This window comes from Nelumbo lutea, chromosome 7 (genome assembly GCF_056320005.1).
Source record: "Nelumbo lutea isolate HS-2025 chromosome 7, American lotus-T2T, whole genome shotgun sequence".
NCBI classification, from domain to species: domain Eukaryota; kingdom Viridiplantae; phylum Streptophyta; class Magnoliopsida; order Proteales; family Nelumbonaceae; genus Nelumbo; species Nelumbo lutea.
Genome location: NC_142690.1, coordinates 47,865,376 through 47,887,338, shown reverse-complemented (window position 1 = coordinate 47,887,338; position 21,963 = coordinate 47,865,376). Strand labels below are relative to the sequence as shown.

The 21,963-nt window shown below is 38.3% G+C and overlaps 1 protein-coding gene across 3 annotated transcripts in view; it reads left to right on the top strand.

Annotated features, from left to right (window-relative positions):
- The window catches only part of ABO6 (DEA(D/H)-box RNA helicase family protein), a 116,910-nt gene that overhangs the window by 28,874 nt on the left and 66,073 nt on the right, over nucleotides 1-21,963 (top strand). For all 3 annotated transcript variants that reach the window (XM_088955476.1, XM_088955477.1, XM_088955478.1), the window contains exons 6-10: nucleotides 1,592-1,780; nucleotides 1,890-2,049; nucleotides 2,154-2,284; nucleotides 4,961-5,131; nucleotides 21,013-21,285. In XM_088955476.1, the coding sequence (XP_088811602.1) occupies nucleotides 1,592-1,780; nucleotides 1,890-2,049; nucleotides 2,154-2,284; nucleotides 4,961-5,131; nucleotides 21,013-21,285 (924 nt within the window). The remainder of the gene's footprint in view (nucleotides 1-1,591; nucleotides 1,781-1,889; nucleotides 2,050-2,153; nucleotides 2,285-4,960; nucleotides 5,132-21,012; nucleotides 21,286-21,963) is intronic.

Genomic DNA, 21,963 nt, shown 5'->3' with positions numbered 1-21,963 from the left:
TTTGTCCTTCTTCCCCCTCCAATTTTACCTGTATCCTTGAGCTGAGACTTTGGTTTTCGTAATGGCTTAAGGGAGGAGGAGCTTGCTTGTGTTACTGAACTTCTATCCATTCTAGAGAGTGTTGGTTTGGACCCCTCTTCTCCTGATAAAAGGGTGTGGACTCCTATCCCAAAAGGTTCTTTCACTTGTGCATCCTTCTTCAAAATCCCTTTGTTTGAGCACTTCTTTTGAGCCTTTCCCAGTGAAAGAAGTTTGGACAAAGCCTGTGCCCCCCAAAATTTCTGTTTTCCGCTGGGAAGTTACCAAGGAGAAAGCCTTTTATTTGTTTGTCCCCAAACTGGTGTGTAATGTGCAATTCTCATAGTGAGGACTGTTACCACTTACTGGTTTTTTGTTCCTTTGCTGCAGCTCTTTGAGATTGGATATTTGTTTTGTTTGGATGTAGGTGGAATCAACCAGCAGAGGTAAAATCATTATTTGCACCAATCACCTTTGGTTGCCTAACAAATAGAGGAAGGAGTATGTGGAGATGTTTCAGAGCAGCCACCTTATGGACAATTTGGGAAGAAAGAAACGCTAGAATTTTCCCAGATAAAGAGAGGTCCATGACAGAAGTGAAGGAATGTATCTTAACCAGGACTATCCATTGGCTGAAATCCTTGGATTCTTTTAGCTGTTTTTCATTTGATGATATCTGGAGAAATTGGACCACAGTTGCACACACTTTGGTTAGAAAAACCAGAGCCACTACAGTTTGGGTAACTCCCCAGAAGGTTTTTTTAAACTGAATTTTGACGGTAGCAGCTAGGGTAATCCAGGACCGTCTGGCATTGGAGGAGTTTTGAGGAATGAAAATGGTAACATCATATCCTTTTTCTCAGGCCCGATAGGGATAGGGGACTCTACAAGAGCTGAGATATTGGCTGCAGTACAGGGAATTCAGATTGCTAATCAACTAAGAGTGGAGAACCTATTGATTGAAGGGGATTCTAAGGTGATTGTGGGCTGGCTGTCAAATCCAGATTCAGTTGTTTGGAGTTATAGGGATCTCATAAAAAAAGTCAAATGGTTAACAAGGCACATAACATGTAGATATCAGTGGGTGGGTAGGCAAATGCTTTGGCCGGTCATCTTGCTAAACAGGGGTCTATTAGGGACAATTTATTCTGGGCAGCATTGTAATTTTATTTCTGATTTCTTGTAACGGTTAGGGGAGGCTGCATCTCGTGGCTCTCCAAGGACTTCTTGTAAAATCTATTTCCTTTTGGTTAATGAAATCATTTTCAATTATAAAAAAAAATACTAGATCAAATTATCAGATCCTTAGGGCATACAATGTGGAATAGTTTTGATTGGTTGTTCTATCTAGTGATATTTTTCTTAAACTGGCAATAAATGATAACATTGTACCATCCAAAGCTGTTTTCTCCCATGTACATAGTGGTGACTGTTCAACTGGTTGCTTCTGTTTAGTTCAGTTTGTGAATAGTTTGTAGAATGAGAATATTACTAGGAATATGCTTCTTTAAATGCCATTTGTTATGATCAAATTCTATTGTTTATGTCGTTGATTGTGCTGTCATAATGTTAGGTCATTGTGATATCTGGAGAGACTGGATGTGGAAAAACCACCCAACTCCCTCAGTATATATTAGAATCAGAGATAGAGTCTGGCCGTGGTGCGTTCTGTAATATCATCTGTACACAGCCTCGAAGAATATCTGCTATGGCTGTTTCTGAAAGAGTTTCCGCAGAAAGAGGAGAGCCTCTTGGTGAATCAGTAAGCTTTATTTAATGATAGTATGGATAAGTTCATTATTACCAAAAAGGAATTATTTATAAAAAGATTCTTTGTTTTACCTGTCATACAACATAAGCTTTTGTTCTAGGTTGGTTACAAAGTTCGATTAGAAGGAATGAAGGGAAAAAACACCCACCTGCTTTTTTGTACCAGTGGTATTCTGCTCAGGAGGTTGCTTAGTGACAGGAATTTGAATGGTATAACCCACGTTTTTGTAGATGAAATTCATGAGCGAGGCATGAATGAAGGTAAGTTTCCTAACAAATTCCGTTTGATTTCTGAGCTTCTATCAAAGTATTTTATCTTTCTTGTTTTCTTATACTTATCTCATTTTCTTGTATTCATGTCACAGACTTCCTTTTGATTGTACTGAAAGATCTTCTTCCTCGTCGACGGGATTTGAGATTGATTTTGATGAGTGCCACTCTGAATGCGGAGCTTTTTTCAAATTATTTTGGAGGGTCACCAAAAGTTCACATTCCAGTGAGTTCTTATACTAAAGCTAGTTATTTGTAAAATATTCTTGGATCATTGGGCTAGTGGTGAGTAGGTACATAGTGTGTATGTGTTTGGGCACTTGTGTGTGAATATAGGAATTTCCCCAAGTGATAACTTCTGTTCAAAGTTATGGAATTTTAATGTGAAAAGTTTCCAATAAATTATGTCTTAATGCAAATAAAATAACTATAAAAAATGTACAAAGAGAGTTTAGAGAAAGAGAAAGAGAGGAGAGAATGTGAGAATAGAAAAATTATGGAAGTCTAATTGCATCTCCCTTTTGCCACCCATTCTTATTTATAATAAAAGGATAACTACAAATACGACACTAACTTTTCTTAAGTAAAATATAGATGTAGTGAACAAACTTCCCTGATTTCTGTGCATTATGTTTCTAACACTCCCCCTCAAGCTGGAGCATAAATATCATAGAGCTCCAGCTTGCTAGAAATGTAATACATTCCCTGTTCAAACTCTAGTAAAATGCTATACCAACTGATTTTCACACCTAACAGGAGTAATGACATCATCGTGCAAGACCTTCTTTCTAACAAAATGGCAATCCATAATACATCTTAATGTGTTTGGTCCTCTTGTGAAACACAGGATTAGAGGCTATGTGAGTACCAACTGGATTATCAAAACAAGGAAAAAGAATGTAATGGGCCCAGTAATAGATATCCCAATCTCCGGAAGGAAATATTTTGGCCATATTAACTCATAAGTAGTGTGGCCATAGCCCTATATTCACCTTTAACACTGTTCCTAGCCACCACATTCTGTTTCTTATTTTTCCAGGTAACAAGATTTTCTGCTATAAATGTATGGTAGCCTGTAGTAGACCTTCTATCCAAGGTTGATCTTGCTTAGTCTATGTGCACCTTCTATCCAAGACTGCAGCTCTTGTGTATTTCCAAAGGGCTCTTCTCTGTTTCTTGGGAGGGGATATAAAAAGAAATGAGAAACAAGCTCTTCAAGTCCAAGGGAGGACCCAACCTGCCATCAAAGATAGAGAAGAAAAAAAAATCCTAATAATAGATGTAAATTTACCGGAGATTAGTAAGTGAGTTGTGTTCTCACCAGTAGCTCAGTTTCTCTACAGAGGAAAACATGAGGTGCTTTAAACCAGAAGGGTTTTCTCCGTAATTTCTCACAAGTATTAATTTTGTCATGGAACACGTCCTAACAACAAGCTATAACTCTGGGTGCTACCAGTTCTCTTTAGATAGCTTTCATTGGACAAGTAATTAAAGGCTGAAGGTCTCTTGCAATGACAGAGAAAAAAGATGCACAAGAGAGTGCCTGAAACAATGTGATCTAGATTTTGGTATCAGACAGGTTGGGGTTAATAAATACACCTTTCAAATGGTCAAGTAGAGCCAGAACATCTGAGGTCTGACACTCCCCAAGTTCCTTATGAAGCAATCTTTGTTGGAATATAGTGAAAAAATCATTCCTTAAGGGCTGTTCCCCCCATCAAAGATCCTTCCAAAAATTTGTTCTATTTCTAGAAGCCACGTCATCTCTAGTGAAGCATACAAACCAGGGATATATAGAAACGATAGCTTTTCAAGGAGAAATAGTAATGCTGTTTGGTTAAGTCCTGCATCCCATCCATCGGGCTTAAGTCCATGAATGTTCTTAATGACCTAATACCAAACTTGTCTGTTTCAATGGGAAACCACCATAACCATTTGCCTAATTGAGAGGTATTCCTCAATGACACCTTGTCCAGACCCAATCCTCTAGCCTTCTTGTCCTTACAAACTGTTGTCCAATAAATCAAATGATCCTTCTTTGATTTCCCTGACTCCCATAAGAAATTAAACACTATCTTTTTAATTTTTTTGCCACTGATGCTGGAATTTTGAAAATGGAAAGGGAGATTTCTTAGTAGATAGGGAGGTTTCTTAATGTATATTTGATTAAGGTTCTTTGGCCCCGTGTGAAATATGATCTTCTTCCTTGTTGCAAGTTTCTTGGAAAAACCATCCATTATGAGATTTCAAAAACTAGAGGACCTTGGATTCCGTCTACAGGTAGGCTTAAGTATCTAACTGGTCATTCCTCCATTGAATACTCCAAGATCTCTGCATGTCTCCTTGTGACACTATACCATATATCCCCCCTCTCCCCTCCCATATTTCCCGAAGTGCACCTTCAAGTTGGAAACCCTCTCAAAGCATTTCACCAACAAATGAAGGTTTCTTACCCTGACTATTGCCCTATCTTATGCAGAAGATGATCACATCATTAGAAAAAATTAGGTGAGTGTGAGATACCACAACTTGATCTTTACCCATCCTTCATCCTTCCACCAATTGCAACCTGTCTGCCCTCAATATCAATCGACATAGAACATCTGCTATGATAGTGGAAGGGAATGGGGATAACGGATCTGCTTGTTTTTTATACATCATTGAACTTTGTATCTTTTTTTTTTTTGTTTCTTGAATTAAGGTTCATAATGTATTTGCAATCTGTATCAAACACCTAACCATGAAATTCACCTAATTGTTTTCTGAATGTTCAGTGCCACTCTTTTTCGGCCAACTTAATAACCTTGTATTGGTTTTTAACACTTTTCATTCAAAATGAGGTTGATTCATGTAACATGTTCAGCATGTTTAGCTTGAAAGTTGGTATCTGTTTTCTCACCAGGGCTTTACATACCCAGTAAGAGCACACTTTCTGGAGGATGTATTGGAAATGACTGGATACAAGTTCACCTCATTCAACCAAATTGATGATTATGGTCAGGAGAAACTATGGAAAACACAAAGGCAGCTAGTGCCAAGGAAGAGAAAAAACCAGATTACTGCACTTGTTGAGGTACCGTTTTGCTGCTTTATTTCAAAGTCTCTAATAGTTATTAGAACTTTGGATGTCTCTATAATTTTAATGATTGTTATGGTGTAAATCTATCATACAGGGGCCTTTTCACCTGTCTCATGAAGAAGCTAATATAATATGCATATTGTTAAAAAAAGGATAGGGGACTGACTTGGGCACAAAGCTTGTTGATAAACAAGGCACATTCATAGTGGAAAGTGAAAGAAACCACTAATTTATAATGACAAAAAGTTAAAAAGATGAAAACAATATTGTCTATTCAAACATGTATATATTTTTCTGATGTCGTCATAATTTATTGTGAGGATACAAGGAGGAAGGAACCAAAAATCTTCAGTCTTTGATTAAGTTCTTTGAAAGCGTTTTGAACTTGAGAGCAGCCTTGAGAAGAGTAGTGTTGTGGGGATTAATATTGAGGACTCGGTGTTAGAATGGTATGTTGAGGTGTTAAGGTGCATGAAAGGGGAGTGGTCTATTAAGTATCTTGGGTTTCCACTAAGGAGAAATCCTAGGTCTATTAACTTTTTGAATCCAATTTTGGATAGGTTCACTAAGAAATTGTTAACTTGGAAGAAAAATTACATCCCATGGGGGGGGTGGAGGGTTATGTTGATAAAAGCAACATTAGTTGACTTGCCCATTTACTACCACTTTGTCACGGGGCTAGTCGTTGGGGCCCCGTGGGGCACTCGAATGCGACGAGTAAGCCTAAGCAACAACACAAGAAAAGGCAACAAAGATGGCACACGAATTAGACAAAAGGCAAATTGTATTACATTAATGGATGGCAAGCATAAACACCCAGTTCAGTGTCAAGGGGATCTAATGCTTAACCTTTACATGCTCTTGATTCACTTAACTACCTACCTCCCCTCAAAGAGTACGTTAAGCTTTTGGGGGAGTGACATAAAGATACATCAAAGGATGAAAAATCATACTAAGTAATTACAAGATTGGCATTGGCAATCCTCCCATACAAAAGTACATGCATAGCCCACCCATGACACACACTTGGACACTGGAGTGGCAGCTGTAGGCATGATGGATGGCACTTGTGACAGTCTCCCCCACTCAATTCAGTCTTCGAGGACGAAGACTGGCTTCTGCTTGAGGCTCAGATCTGCTGTTGATGAAGGAGGGTTCTTCAGTTGCTCCACGAACTTGGTCTCTTCCAAGGCCCGGGCATGAGGTTGGGTGGATGTCTTTAGGGTGTTCTTGATGGTGGGAAAACCTTTGGCTAGTTCCTACGTTAAGTCCTTGCCTGGCTGCTTCAAGGTAGGATTTTGGATGTTCTGCTTTGGTGGTAGAAAGTTTGTGGCCAGGGCTAGCTCAAAATGAAGGTTTTGATTTTTTAGGTATTGTTCCCCTTGATGATTTTTCCCCCAAGGGTTGCTCCTCACAAGGCTCCTATGAGGGTTGGCTTGATCAATGTGGTGGCGGATAGGGTACCTAAGTGGATTTGGTGGTACTCACTCTCCCTGTTGATTGTCATAGTGGAACTGGTTGTGGTTGGAGACGGCCTTGGGTCTTCCAGGAGTCTTCTGTTTTGTCGGCTCGTGGCACTGACATTGGTGCTGTTGTTGATGCTAATGCTGGTGCTGTTGCTGCTGCTGATGTCGTTGTTGGTACTGATGTTGGAACGACTTTGGGGGAGACTTCTTCCTGGTGATGACTTCCCAACCCATCCCAGTTGCTTCCCATGTACCTTCAAGGTTGTTGTCACTGGAACCATGCAAGGAGAACACTTGTCCAAGATGAGCAGACTGTTTATGTGTGGCATGAGAGCTGCTTCCGCATGTGCGAGAAACTCCATTCCCAAGACAACCTGAAAATCATCCAAGGTACTACAGATAGATTGATGGGTCTTTTCCATGACCCAACTTGGAGCTCTACTCCACGAGCCATGCCTTCTACTGCTTTGGCCTCTGTGTTGACATCCAAGATCCACCCTGTCTGTTTGGTGGTGGTCAAGCCGAGTCACTTTGCCTCCGCAAGCGGGACGAAGTTGTGGGTGGACCCAATGTCCACCAAGACTTGGGTCGGCCTCCCGCCGAGGGTGATGTCTTCATATTTCAGCTCCTTGTGGGCTTTGGTGAGCTGCTTGGATGTGGCCTCTTTCTTAACCATGGCATTGATGAGTTAGAGGGCACCTACTCTTGACGCCGTTGTGGGTTTCTCCTCATCACTCTCTTCACTGTCGTTGAGTTTGGCGATGAGGGTATTGAGTTTCTTCCATGTTGGACCATCACTCGTCCAATGATTTCCATTGCAAAGGTAACAATGCGTAGGAGGAGCAGTTGGTTTCCTAGTGAACCGGTGGCCCTGATAGCTTTGGGCTCCTTGTGACTTCTTCTCTTGTTGGTAATTGTGGGGCTTGTTAGTGGGCACTGGTTTCTCCTGTGTAGAGGTTGATTTCTAATCTCCCCCACTCAAGCTATTGGTACGTGGGCTATGTGGTTGGTGGTCTTCCTCTTCTGACTTCCTTAGATCAACTAGTTGCTCGGCCACCGCCATGGCTGTTGCTAAGTCCTTCACCCCACGCCGTTGTAGTTCGAGCTCCGCCCATGGTTTGAGACCATCCATGAAGTTGAACAAAAGGTCTTTGTTAGACATGTCAGAGATCTCAAGGGTCAGGGCTGAGAACTCTTGGACATAGTCATGCAATGAGTCTTGATGCTTCAAGTTCTTCAACTTTCTTCGTGCCAAGTACTCAACATTTTCGGGGAAGAACTGTCGCTTGATCTCTCTCTTGAAATTGGCCCAGGTGTTGAGGGTCCAAGTGCCATGTTCATTGTCTTGGCAACATCTACGCCACCATAACATTGCAATATCATTTAAATACATGATGGCTGTACATACTTGAGTTTGGTCATCATGGATGTCAGTCGCGGAGAAGTATTGATCAAGTTGCCACAAGAAGTTTTCAAGCTCTCGAGCATCACGAGCATCACGAGGACCGGGGTTTGGAGTTGGTTGGCGCACATTGATATGGGTGGATGGAACAGATGAAGAGCCGGTGGAATTGGCCATAGCTCTTTTCATGATTGTCAACTCAGCCCTCATCTCATCCAATTGCACTTGGAAGCTGTCCATCATGCCTTGAAGGCTGCTTTGGGAAGAGCTGGTTTGTGACTGCTGCAAGGTGTTGTGGACGTCTCGGAGGGCTCCGTTGAAGCGGCTCTCCAACTCCACCACAACATTCTCTATAGTCTCCATGTTGAGATGGAGTTCGTCGACCTGATCTCGAGTCTCACCTACTGTTGCCTTGCAACATAGGATGCGCATGCCATGCTAGCTAGCTGGTCGACCCATTTATCACGCTTGCTAGCTTTAGTTGTGCGGCTCTTCGGTGCTTGTGTCCTGTTGGGTTCGTCGAGTAGAGCCTCATTGGTGCCATGGGCTTGGTGTGGCCCGTGTAGTATGTCATCGGCAATGTTGCGATTACTCTTCATTGTGTTGAATTAGGGGCGGTTGATAGGGTCCAATGTGCGTGTAGGAGCACCTGCTCTGATACCAACTGTCACGGGGCTAGTCGTTGGGGCCCTGTGTGGCACTCGAACACGACGAGTAAGCCTAAGCAGCAAACAACAACACAAGAAAAGGCAACAAAGATGGCACACGAATTAGACAAAAGGCAAATTGTATTGCATTAATGGATGCCAAGCATAAGCACACAGTTCAGTGTCGAGGGGATCTCATGCTTAACCTTTACATGCTCTTGATTCACTCGACTGCCTACCTCCCCTCAAAGAGTACGTTAAGCTTTTGGGGGAGTGACATAAAGATACATCGAAAGGTGAAAAATCATGCTAAGTAATTACAAGAATGCCATTGGCAATCCCCCCATACAAAAGTACATGCATAGCCCATCCATGACACACACTTGGACACTGGAGTGGTGGCTGTAGGCACGATGGATGGCACTTCATGGCACGACGAAGAGAACACTTGTGACAACTTGGTGTTCAAATAATCCTAGTGTTGGTGGTGAAGAGGTTAGAGAAACTAACAATGGATTTTCCTTGGGACCTAGGATGTTCAAAGAAGGATCATCTAATTAATTGGGGGATGCTATTAGGGGTGGAAATTTCATGCCCAGCCTGTTGTACCCACCCAACCCACCCATTTTATAACTCCCAAATTGTCCATTTACTTATCGGGTTGGAAATGTGTTAAATTCTGCATTTGATCAATTTAATGGACTGGATTTGTTGGGTTGTGGCTACCTATTGGGTTAATCGTTAATACAAGTGTGAATTGCCTAACCAATTTCTCATTTGGACCGGGTTGGGTTGGCACAGTATGGTGCATAAACACCAGATTACAATATAAGCTTTAACTTGAACTTGGTCACATGGTCCAATTGTTTGACCCAATTTGGGTCAACACAATGCACCCATACCCAATCCAAATTAACTTGAATCCAGTTAGATGTTTTGATGGCCCAATTGGTCTAGTTCAATTTAGAACCCTGGATAATTGAGAAATTTGGCCATACCCAAACTGAATTAATTTGAACATAGTCAAGTGGTTAGATGACCCTTTTGGTTTGGACTGGTTCAATCAATCAATTTAAGGCCTGTTCCAGTTCGATCCAACACAAAATACCCATATATTAACCTGAACCTTAGCTTGAATTTGGTCAAATGGTTCAGTGTTTGATTCAATTTTGGTTACTACGATTTGAATGATGGCCCAACTTGGTTCCCAAGCTGCTCAACTAAACCCAAACCTAATCAGCTGGCTTGGCCCAACCCGGTTTGGGTTGACCTGATTTGGTTCAGACTTGAATGGTGAAATTGCATGTGGTTCAAAAGCAGCCACAAACCTAGTCAGGTTGCTTGTTTTGGGAATCATGGGTGTGGCTTTTCATCTGTAATCGAAGGAGTTGTTTCCAAAGGTGGGATTGATCTATGAGCTGCTATGGTTTAGGTGATAGGTACCAAGCCAGGGTTGATTCCTCTGTTGATTGGACTTCATTCAAATGGCATGATGTACAAGGTGTGGATTGCTTCCTCCATTGAAGATCAGTAGCAGAAGGGAGAGAGGGAGAAGATGATGTCATTGGGGTGTAAATGACCATGACATGGAAGGAGAGGTTATATAGAAGGACAATGTCATTTTTTTTTTTTTGAATCTAGAAGACAAAGAGTTGAGCAAACCATAAGAGATGCATTTAAGTTCTCTTGGGAAAGGGAAACATTTGGGCAACTAGGGCGTTTCGAAGCACCTCATTGAAGTCATATGCTTGGGCAGTTGCACATGTATCAAGGCAACTAGTAATGCATAGAGAAGTTAAAGTTAATTTAAATAGTGGGGAGATTCAAAACGCCATGAGGAATGGTTAGGTTCAAACACCCTCGATCCAGGGTAAACCAAAGATGTTAGGGTTGAAAGAGCGGTCACGTGTGACTTAATGAACCACATGACTTCGGTTTTTTCTGGGCATTTTATAGACCATAAATTAGGTCTATCATCTTCCTCTTTGATACTGGAAGGTCCCCCATTCAACTAATGTTATGCATCTTTATTCTTCTTAATACAAAAGATTTTTATTAAAAATAAAGAAAAAATGAGATCCCCCTTTCCTCTTCATCCTCATCCTAACCCCCGTCCTCTTAAGGAGGCTTACGCCTCTTGCGTTCTGAACTACGCCTCACGCCTCTAGGTAGTGGAACGCCTCGCGTCATGCCTCCGCGCTTTAAAACATTGGTACATACTGATGTTTGGGGTCCATATGCTATTTCTTATAGGGGTATGTATAAATATTTCAAGAGGTCTAGAATATATTTTCGTTGCGAAACCACAATGCCCTTCTTTGATCTAGCCACTTCCATTCCAAGAAAGTACCTTAGCTGGCCTAAGTCTTTAATCTCGAATTCCTTGGCTAAGCTCTGCTTTAGTCTGCTCATCTCTTCAATATCATCTCCAGTCAAGATTATGTCATCAACATAGACAAGCAGAACCGATACCTTGTCTTCAGTGGATCTTTTTGTGAAAAGAGTATGATCAGATTGTCCTTGACTATATCCTTGACTTTTAACGAACATTGTGAATCTTTCAAACCAAGCTCTGGGATACTGTTTAAGTCCATATAGAGACTTTTTTAGCATGCATACCTTAGTTCCAAACTTCTCAGTGAAACTAGGTGGAGGCTCCATATATACTTCTTCTTCCAAGTCTCCATTCAAAAAGGCATTCTTCACATTCAACTGATTCAGTGGCCAGTCAAGGTTAGCTACAATAGATAAGAGTACTCGAACTGTATATAGTTTCGCCACTGGAGAAAAGGTCTCAGAGTAGACTACTCCATAAGTCTGAGTAAAGCCTTTAGCTACTAGGCGAGCCTTATATCTCTCCAAGGATTCATTGAGTTGTACTTCAGAGTGAACAACCATTTACAACCAACAACTGTCTTTCCATCCAGTAGATCCACTTTCTCCCATGTAGCATTCTTTTCCAAAGCTCTCATCTCCTCAAAAACAACTTCTTTCCACTCAGGAACATTTAGAGCCTCCTGGATACTGTTAGGATTGGAAACACTAGACACTTGTGAAATAAAGGCACAATATGAAGGTGAAATATTTTTGTAAGATACAAAATTTGACAGAGGATGTTTTACACAAGACCTAACACCTTTCCTAAGAGCAATGGGAAGATCAAGCTGACTGGAAGAATTAGAATTACCTGGAGGAATATTTTCAGGTATTTTTGGAGAATTATCATGAATTTCATGATCCACCCTCAGATCAGATTCTTGTTGATGCTGCGGAATAGTGCCTCTCCTTTTTAGTGCTAGATGTTCCCTTCAATATACAAGTCCTTTATACTGTTTCGTACGCATCTTTGTTGTTTCAGCTTTTTTATTTTGAGATGGCATCGCCGAAGGTTGTTCATTTTCAATATTTATTTCATTTGTTTCCACTGATTTTGTATTTTCTGCCTTACTTTCTTTCGGTGACTGGTTGTGAGGAACATCATTATGGACATATTCAAACATTCACTTTGAAAAATTTTAATCTGAGTCTGAAATTGTGTTTGAACCATGTTATAGAAAGTTTTAAACACAGTTTCAGCATCTGATTTCTCTTTTAAAAGGAAAACCCAAGTGACCCTAGTATGATCATCAATAAAAGTAATGAGCCAACGCTTTCCAAAAAGAGTTGTTACTTTAGAAGGACCCCAAACGTCACTGTGAATCATGGTAAATGGTTTTGATTTTTTATATGGTTGGGACGGAAAAACAACACGATGATGTTTTGCTAATTCACAAGATTCACACTTAAAATACGAATGATTTTTATTCATGAGTGACTTGGGAAATAAATGCTTTAAATATTGAAAGCTAGGATGTCCTAACCGATAATGCCATAACAAAACTTCACTGTCACTAGAAATAGAGATAGAGTTGAAACAAGTTTGTCGGTCTTGCCTTCCAAAGGTTGATCCTTTATTAAAGAGGTAGAGGCCACCATCCAGTTTAACACCCCCAATCATCTTCCCCGAGGTTAAATCCTAAAATTCACAACAAGAATACCAAAAATTAACCCGACAATTATGATCAAGGGTTAGTTTGCTGACATATAAGAGATTGTATGATAGGTTAGGAACATGTAGAACATCTTTAGGTTTAGAGAAGGAGAAATAGACACAGTTCCTTTCCCAGCAATAGTAGCAAAGGCACCATCTACAATTTTAACCTTTTGATTCCCTGCACAGGGTGTATATGAAGAGAAGAATTGTGAAGTGCCAGCCATATGATCAGTGGCACCTGAATCTAATATCCAGGAGCCATTAGATTTGGTACAAGCAATGGCTACAGTGAAAAAATTACCTGACTGGGCTAAAGAGCAGGATGGGTTAGAGTTTCTTAAGTATTAGATTGAAACTTTTTATATAAGTGCTCTATTTGTTCCTTTGTGAAAGGAAGAGACCCTGAGGATGATTGCTGCCCTAGATCCGAATTGCTTACTTGAAGCGCGCGGACATCTCCCCCTGACTTGTTGTCACTGTCTGATTTTTTCTTCCAACCTGCTGGTTTCCCGTGCAGCTTCCAACAAGTTTCCCGAGTATGCCATGGCTTTTTACAATGATCACACCAAGTCCTTTGCTTTCCTCCTCGTTTATCTTTGTCTACGTCTGCACCTCGTGCCACAAGAGCGGACCCTTCATTCTCAGTTTTTGTTTCATTAACATTCTTCAACATCACTTGCCGCCGTGCTTCTTCTCTACACACTTCTGAAAAAACTTCTCTTATAGTAGGCAAGGGCTTTTGCCCCAAGATACGTCCCCGAACCTCATCGAGTTCTTTATTCAAACCAGCCAAGAAGATAAAGACCTGGCCTCTTTCTATCTTCTTTTTGTATCGAGCACTGTCACTCAGACTTTCCCATTCTTCTTCTTCAAATAAATCCAGCTCCTGCCAAACAACCATCATCTCATTATAATAAGCAGTTACTTCACGCTTACTTGGCTGCATCTTCCACATTCGGTATTTAGTTCAAGCAGTTGTGAATGATTGTCTAGATCTGAATAAGTTTCCCTAACAGCTTCCCACACATCACGAGCAGTTGGCAGGAACATGAATGGTTTTCCAACCATAGGATCCATAGAGTTGATCAGCCAAGCGGTAACCATAGAATTTTCAGAACGCCATTGCCTGTACTTTGGATCATCAGTGGCTGGCAGTTTTACTTTGCCATTCAAATAGTCGAGTTTCCCTTTGCCTTCGATCACCAACCGCACGGACTGAGACCACTCATGATAATTCTTTCCATTCAATTTGTGAATGGTAATTTGAAGAGAAATCTCAGAGAGGGAGATGGCCGCTGACTGAATATCTCCCTCCAAAGATGTCACACCACTGGTAGCATCCGAAGAGGCTGAACCAGAGCCAACCATGGCGGCCTTAAAATTCATGATCGGACCCTAAAGTTTTGATACCATGTGGAAAAATAAAGAGGAATAGAAGAAGAAATGAAGAGGGAGAGAAGAAGATAGGAGAGACAAACTCCCAGGATCTCTCTCAATTTCTCCTAGAATCTCTCTCAATTAGGGATTGATTAAATCTTCCCTTAATCCTAGGATATGACTTTCCTAATTTTATTCAAATCTAATCTTTCCTAAATTTATTCAAATCTGTAATCAATCAAATCAAATCTGTAACCAATCAAATCAAATCTTTCTAAATTTGCAGCAAATCATATCTTTCTTAATTTGCCGCAAATCATATCTTGTCGACACTCTTCATTGATGACTATAGTAGGTATACGTGGCTTTACTTGATGAAAAGCTGTGATGAGGTTTTATTCTATACTCTAGAAAGGCTACAAATGTTTTGATCCTCTCTCTGGAAGGAGATATGTTTCTAAGGATGTTACCTTTTTGAAGTCTTTCTATCTTTTTCTTTAGGAGGAGAATGTATGTGAAGACCAAACTCCCTTTTGTCTTCTTATTCTCATCCTTGTACCTCCTCCTTGTAATGATGGTATTCCTTTTCCTCCTCCTCTTGTATATCGACCTTGGCCCTAGCAGTAGTTTTTCATTGGGCACAGTAAGAGGTGGCTCCTGAAGCTGAATGCCTATGACTCTGGAACCTTAGAAGGTGGGTTAGGGAAGGTGATTTGAATGGGGTAATTGAACTTATCAACCTCCTTTCTAGGGTTTTTGTGGATTCGTTGAGCCAAGATCATAGAATTTGGACTCTCTCCCCTACTGGTTCTTTTAGTTGCCCTTCATTTTCCACAGCCTTATCTCATCCCTCTCCCATTGTTGTTTTGTCCTTGGTTAAAGAGATTTGGTGCCATTATATCTCTCTGAGAGTTGGGGCCTTCTGTTGGGAAGCTTTTTTGGGGAAATTTAATACCTATGACATGCTTCAAAGGAGACCAAATATGTGCCTCTCCAAATTGGTGTGTACTATGTAAAACTAACAGTAAATCATGCCACCACTTATTAATTTCCTGTCTTTATGCATCATGCATTTGGGATTGGCTTTCTTCCTTGTTTGGGTGCAGGTGGACTCCTTGGATGTTAAGCAAGGATTATTTGCCTCTTCCCCTTTCAACTTGACAAAAAAGAGTAGGATAATTTGGAGATGTACTAGGGCTGCCATTTGTTGGGTGCTATGGGAGGAAAGGAATTTTAGAATATTTGTTGAGAACGAAAGAAGCAAAGCTGATATCATTGACATCATCATGATCAAGGTGGCTCATTGGGTGAGGATGATAGATCTTTTTTCTTCATTTTTTAGTTGATTAGGTCATGTTCAATTGGAAAATGGAAATGGGTGGCTGAATCTGCACCTGTTAATCCATATAATACAGCCGATTGGACCCTTTCTGGGAGAAGTTTCATCAAATTAAACTTTGAAGGGAGTTGCTTGGGTAATCCAGGTGCTTCTAGAATATTAAGAGAGAAGGGTGATAGAGTGGTGGCTCTTTATCTGGGACCAGCCGGGAATGGAGGTTCTCTTCTAGTTGAGGTATTGGCAGCTGTGGTAGGAATCCAAAAAGCAATTTCTTTTAATACTAAGAAGTTGATTATTGAGGGGTATTGAAAGTTGGTGATTAATTGGCTGCAAAAAGAACTGTGTTAACTCAGAATATGGAAGTGAGAGTTCAGTGGCTAAAAAGAGTATGTTATATGGAAATTACATGCAGATGGATTTGCTGGGCATTTTGGTTGATGTGAGACCATAACTATGCTTGAAGATTGCTTTTATTGGCCTAACCTTTAGCTGATGTTGATCGTGTGATCAAACAGTGTGGAATTTGACAACTAGCATAAAGGAGAAAGAAGAATACAAGGTTGTAAACCCCTTTACCGGTTCCACATGAGTGTTGGCAAGACCTCTCTATGGATTTTGTCCTAGGTCTTCCCAAGACGGTAAGGGGTTATGAATCGATTTATGTTGTGGTAGTTTGGTTCTCTAAAATGGCCCACTTTATTCGTTTTAGTAAAACACTGGATACCTACACGTGCAAACTTATTCTTTAAGGAAGTAGTCCATTTGCATGGTGTGTTATTATTGTTTCTAATTGAGATGCGAAGTTTATGAGTTACTTATGGAAGACGCTTTGGAAGCTCCTCAATACAAAGTTGAAGTTCTCATGTTCTTTCCTTCCTTCGACCAATGGCCATACCAAGGTAGTTAATGGAAGCCTTAGTGATTTGCTAATTGTCTAGTAGGGGTGAGAAAAAAAACTGAAAAACCAAACCAACCAAAACCGGACCGAAAAATCGGTTAACCGAATTGGTCGGTTCGGTGTTTTAAGAAAACCGAAGGTACCGGTTCGGTGTTTTAAGAAAACCGAAGGCACCGGTTCGGTTTTGGTTAACCAATATAGAAACCCGACGGTTAACCGAACCGACCAGTATACATATATTTCTATATATTTTATATATATTTATGTATATTATATATATTTTAAATATAATTAATATTTTTTATATATTATAAATTAATAAATATGCATTATATATAAATATATATTTATAATATATGATATATTATTTATTATTTAAAATATACTAATTTATATATATATATATTTATATATGTTTTTATAATATATTGTAAAAATTAAATAAAAAATTGAAAAACGACGAACCGAACCGACAATTAACCGAACCGGTCAACTGGTTAACCGATTGGTTTTGGTTACTGGTTTTCCAAAAACCTGTAGTATCGGTTCGGTTACAAAAAAAGGACCACGGTTCAGTGTGAGCACCCCTATTGTCTAGTTGGTGATCATACTTTCAAGTGGGATCTAATCCTACCTATAGCTGAATTTGCTTACAATTATTAAGTTAATAGGTCAATTGGAAGAAGTCCTTTTGAGGTTGTTTTTGGAGTTCAACCTAAGAGGCCCATTGATTTATTATCTTTGCCACAAGCTGCCAGGACTAGCATAGATCCTGAATGCTTTGCCCACCACATGAGAGATCCTTTGTTTCTTTTTTTTTTTTTTTTTTTATTTTTGACAAGTAAACAAAAATTTCATTAAAAAAAAAGAAAGAGTACAAATTGGTGGTGATAAGGCATCACTCACTTACATCAAACAAGAGAAAACAAGATACCCAAATTCAATACAAAATTTCCAAATTACATATTTGAAAACGCAACACTTCCCCTAAGTTTTCCCCCATGTCCTCCCTTTCACATTGACTGAATTCTGGATATACCAAACCCCAATCAGCCACTGATTTGCTAACTACAGATACTATCCTGTCCAAATTACAGATTTTGTTGTAAAAAATTCTTCTGTTCCCTTCCTTCAAATATTCCAAGAAATTGTGAACGGGATGCAGCTCCCAACCACCTTCACCTTCTTGCTACCTATTAACTTTGGCCATGAAGAAAAAAAATTCTGAGACTAAATTTGGATGAAAATCAGATGCTCCAAACAATGCTGTGAACAAAGCCTAAGCTGATTTACATAGGCACCTATCTGATTTTCAAGGGGGTGATATGTTTATGGTGCATATACAACCTGAACGCCTTCCTAAAGGCTTTTATAAGAAGCTTCGCTCTAAGAATGCAGGTCCCTTCAAGATCACTAAGAAAATCAGTTCTAACGCATATGTCCTAGAGCTGCCAAGTGACATGGGAATTAGTCCAATTTTTATTTTATTTTTCATAATTTAGTCCAATTTTTATTGTTGATGACCTTAGTGCGTATCCTGGCCATAGTGATTGTCCCACAGCCCCATTGCTGCTTTTGGTTCCATCTATTGATGTGCTCGAATAACTTGTTGATGAAAAATTGATTTCTACCGAAGGTTGGGGTTACCAAAAGTTTGTCATACAGTGGAAGAATTAACCTCTTTCAGAATCTACATGGTTTACAGCTGAACACTTGTATTGTCTTAATCTAGATCTTTATGGGCAGTATCATGCATTTAACTCGATAGGATTGAATAGTTTCAAGCTGGGGAGAGATGATGGGGATCAGTCCAGGCATTATAAGACTTGTCTCATAAGGAGAAGGCCAACAAACAGGTTCTGATTTGGCATGGGGAAGACTCTTGGGAGTTGGACTGGTCTGGTCAGGGGCATTTTTTGTCATTTTGACCTATCCCATGTAGGCCTGGGCAATAGCATCTTGTTCTTTCTAGTTTAGTAGGGCTTATCTTTCAATTTTTAATTTATTTGCATTAGTATGTAGTAAGTTAATGTGTTTCTTGATGCACAAGACAGAGGCATTTTTGTACTTATGATGAACAGTATTTCGAGCCACATGAGCCATTGAAGATTTCTAGGACCCTTGAGGTGATTCCTTGGGATTACATTCTCTCTTTTCTACCCTTTCTCCTCTCTCTATTCTTCTTTTCTATCTTGTGATAGTTAATTCTAGCTTTTCTGCATCAAAAACATTGCAAGAAATACGCAAATCATGGAAATTCTGCCATGGCAAGGTTCAATGTATGCATATCTTGGAAGTCACCATTTTGGCATAACATTAGCTGAACTTTGATGGATGCAGTTCAGGGAACCCTGGGAAGTTCAGGTATAGGAGTGTTTAGACACCATGATTTATCTCTAGTCTCTTTATTGGACCCATTGGACATGGAAAGTCAGCACAAGCTGAACTTTATTCCAAGGATTAAAATTGGATATGGTGGTGGAAAATTTTAAGGTGGTAGTGGATTGGTTTAGGAATCACGACCCGGGTATTTGCTAAGGCTCCGTTTGGTTTGTGGGATGGGAAGGGAAAATATGGAATGCTCTGGAATATTCCTCCCCATGTTTGGTTTGTAGGATGTCATGTGATGGGATAGGAAAAAGATGGGATTATAGATCCCAATTCTTAGGATGTGGAGTCTCACCCACCATTTTGGTGGGAAGCAAGTGGGAATGTAGGGGGAAAGTTGTTTAACGAAAGAAAATACTTTGTAGTATTTCTAAGAGTTAATACTAGACCCATGACCCATAAATAAATTTTAATTATTTCATAACACATTAATAAAATAATTTAATTAAAACAATTAATAAATAACTTAAAATAAATAATTAATGAAATTATTAATAAATAACAAATTTAATAATTAATTATTTTTTCAGAATAAAATATTAAAATTATTAATTAAGTCATAAGTATTAATAAAATAAAATATTATTAATAAATGTAAAATAATCAAAATTAAAATATTAAATAATATTAATAATTAATATCAAATTAATAATTAACATTAAAATACTAAATCATAAAAATATTATTAATATTTAAGGATATTTAATTATTAATTAATTTACGAATTAATTAATAACTAAATAATTATTTTATAATTAATAATTTAATTAAAATAAATTAAAGAAATAATTTATCAATGAAAATTAATGTAATAATTTATGAATAATTAATACTGAAATTATTAATTAAGTTATTGGTATTAATAAAATATAATATTAATATAACATAAACTAATAATATGTAAAACATTATTTAACTAAAATCTTTAATTAACCAATTATGGATTTTAAATAATTAATATTTAATTAATAATAAAATACTAAATGAGAACAAAGTATTATTAACTAATCCATAATTAACAAATAATAGTTAATAATTAATTAAGTAATTAATGAAAAAATAAATAAGGATTTTATTATTAGTCTAATTATTGATTAAAAAAATAGTAATTAAATAATAAAATATTAAATAATTAGCATTAAGGATACAATTATTAATTTAGATTTTAATAAAATAAAATTTAAAATATTAATTCTTTAATAATAATTAATTAGAAAATTATCATTGCTAATTAATTATGAAATTGTTTCATTGAATTATTGATAATTAATAATTATTAATAATAAAATATAAAATAATAATAATATTACTAATTAATTAATTAATAATTGTTACTAGAGTTGATTTACCCACTATTTTCCCTTTGCAACCAAACAATGGAACATGAAAAATTTCCTCCCATTTTCCCTTTCCCTTCCCATTTTCCTATACCACCAAAATCTTCGACAAACCAAACACACCCTAAGGGAAGTCGGGTCAACAGAATAAAAATCTAGTTTTCATTGGAAGACAAGATGTGGAAACAGTTTGGCTGATGGACTGGATAGGCAAGGGGTAAACAGGATGGAACATGATTGAGGTGGGATTTCTGGGTGAATATGTTGTTTTGCAATAAGTGGGTCATATAGTGCAGCAGAATCTATTCTTTCTTGTAATATTTTACTGTACATTTCTTCATATAATAAAAAAATGATTGAATTATTTTCATTAAAAAATATTTGGTATCATAATTAGGGGTGTGCCCCCTTAATAAAGATTGGAACCTGACTGGTTCACTCCCTTAAGAGATACTTTCTCCTTTTTGCAATGTCATTAATTGCATAAGAAAGAGAAGGGAGGAAAGTACAAATAAGCATTGGCAAGCTTCCTAAAGTCTTCAGGAGGGCTTGGAAAATCCACTTTGAAAAAATCTTGCCTGCCCTAGGCTTGGCTAGGTGCTTAGATGTTCCACCCGCTTACTGACATCTTCCTGGTCCATCAGACAAGATGTTCAAGAAGGTAGTTGAAGTTCTAACCTTACTAGTGATGTGTACCTTCCTCCAAGCTCTTAACTGCTGCTGTCCCCTGCTTAATGAGGGTTGTTTAAACTTCAAAGAATAAAAGCCCCTCTCTTTAGTGAAACTTGATCCAGATGGAAGGATGGGGTACTTTGTCATATCGGAACCTTGAAGATACTTTGTTTCTTTTCTGGCAATTATACAATTACTAGAAATTGATTGCTTTCTTTTGTTACAATTTCCTTTTAAATGTTGAGGTTTTGCTTCTTGAGTATACTTTATGTGAGGAAGTTATTATTATTAATTTTATGTTGTTAATACTTCCTAGGATGCTCTTAACAAGTCAAACTTTGAGAACTATAGCTCCAGGACACGGGATTCTTTGTCATGTTGGACACCTGATTGCATAGGATTTAATCTTATTGAGGCAGTTTTGTGCCATATATGTCGTAAGGAACGTCCTGGTGCAGTGTTGGTATTTATGACAGGATGGGAAGATATTAGTTGTCTACGGGATCAACTTAAGGCTCATCCACTTTTGGGTGACCCCAACAGAGTTCTGTTGCTCACATGCCATGGCTCAATGGCTACATCTGAACAGGTAATCCCATTTAACTCTCCACTAAGATTGACATAGTGGACTGTTACCATTTCTGAAGCACATGTTATACTTTTGTTGGTTTATCCTCTTTTTCTTATTTTATTTTTTGTTTATTGGCTTGTAATCCTTGCCTGTTATCATTAGTCCCATACATAATTATTATGAAATGTTTTCATCTTCCCCATACATTGCTTTGTATATTGTAACTCATTCTCATGTTTTGGACCCTTCACCTTTTTGTTTTTATTTAATAATGGAAGTATGCAATTTAATTGGGAAAAGGGTCGATACAATATAATACCTAGAGTAGCAGGTCAAGAAAGTAAAAATTTTGGAAAGATTTATTCATTGACTTGTTTTTTTTTTTTTTTAATTTTCCTTTACTTCAGTGTCTTGACTTTCTTTCTACCTTCTATTTCTTAATTTGTGCAACAAAGTTGTTGTTATGCTAGAGAGAGGAACTCATTAAAATCTTTTGATTACCACTTGATTTGAATGTTTGAATCATTTTATTAAAAAATCTTATGTTTACAATTTGAATCTCAAGATTCATTTCACTGACATTATTATCTATATGAACCATGTGATTCAATCAATTCGATTGACACCTAATTCTCTATTTCATTGTTGAAGGAATTTATTTTAACAAACCTAAATCAACTGAAAATAGTTTATAAC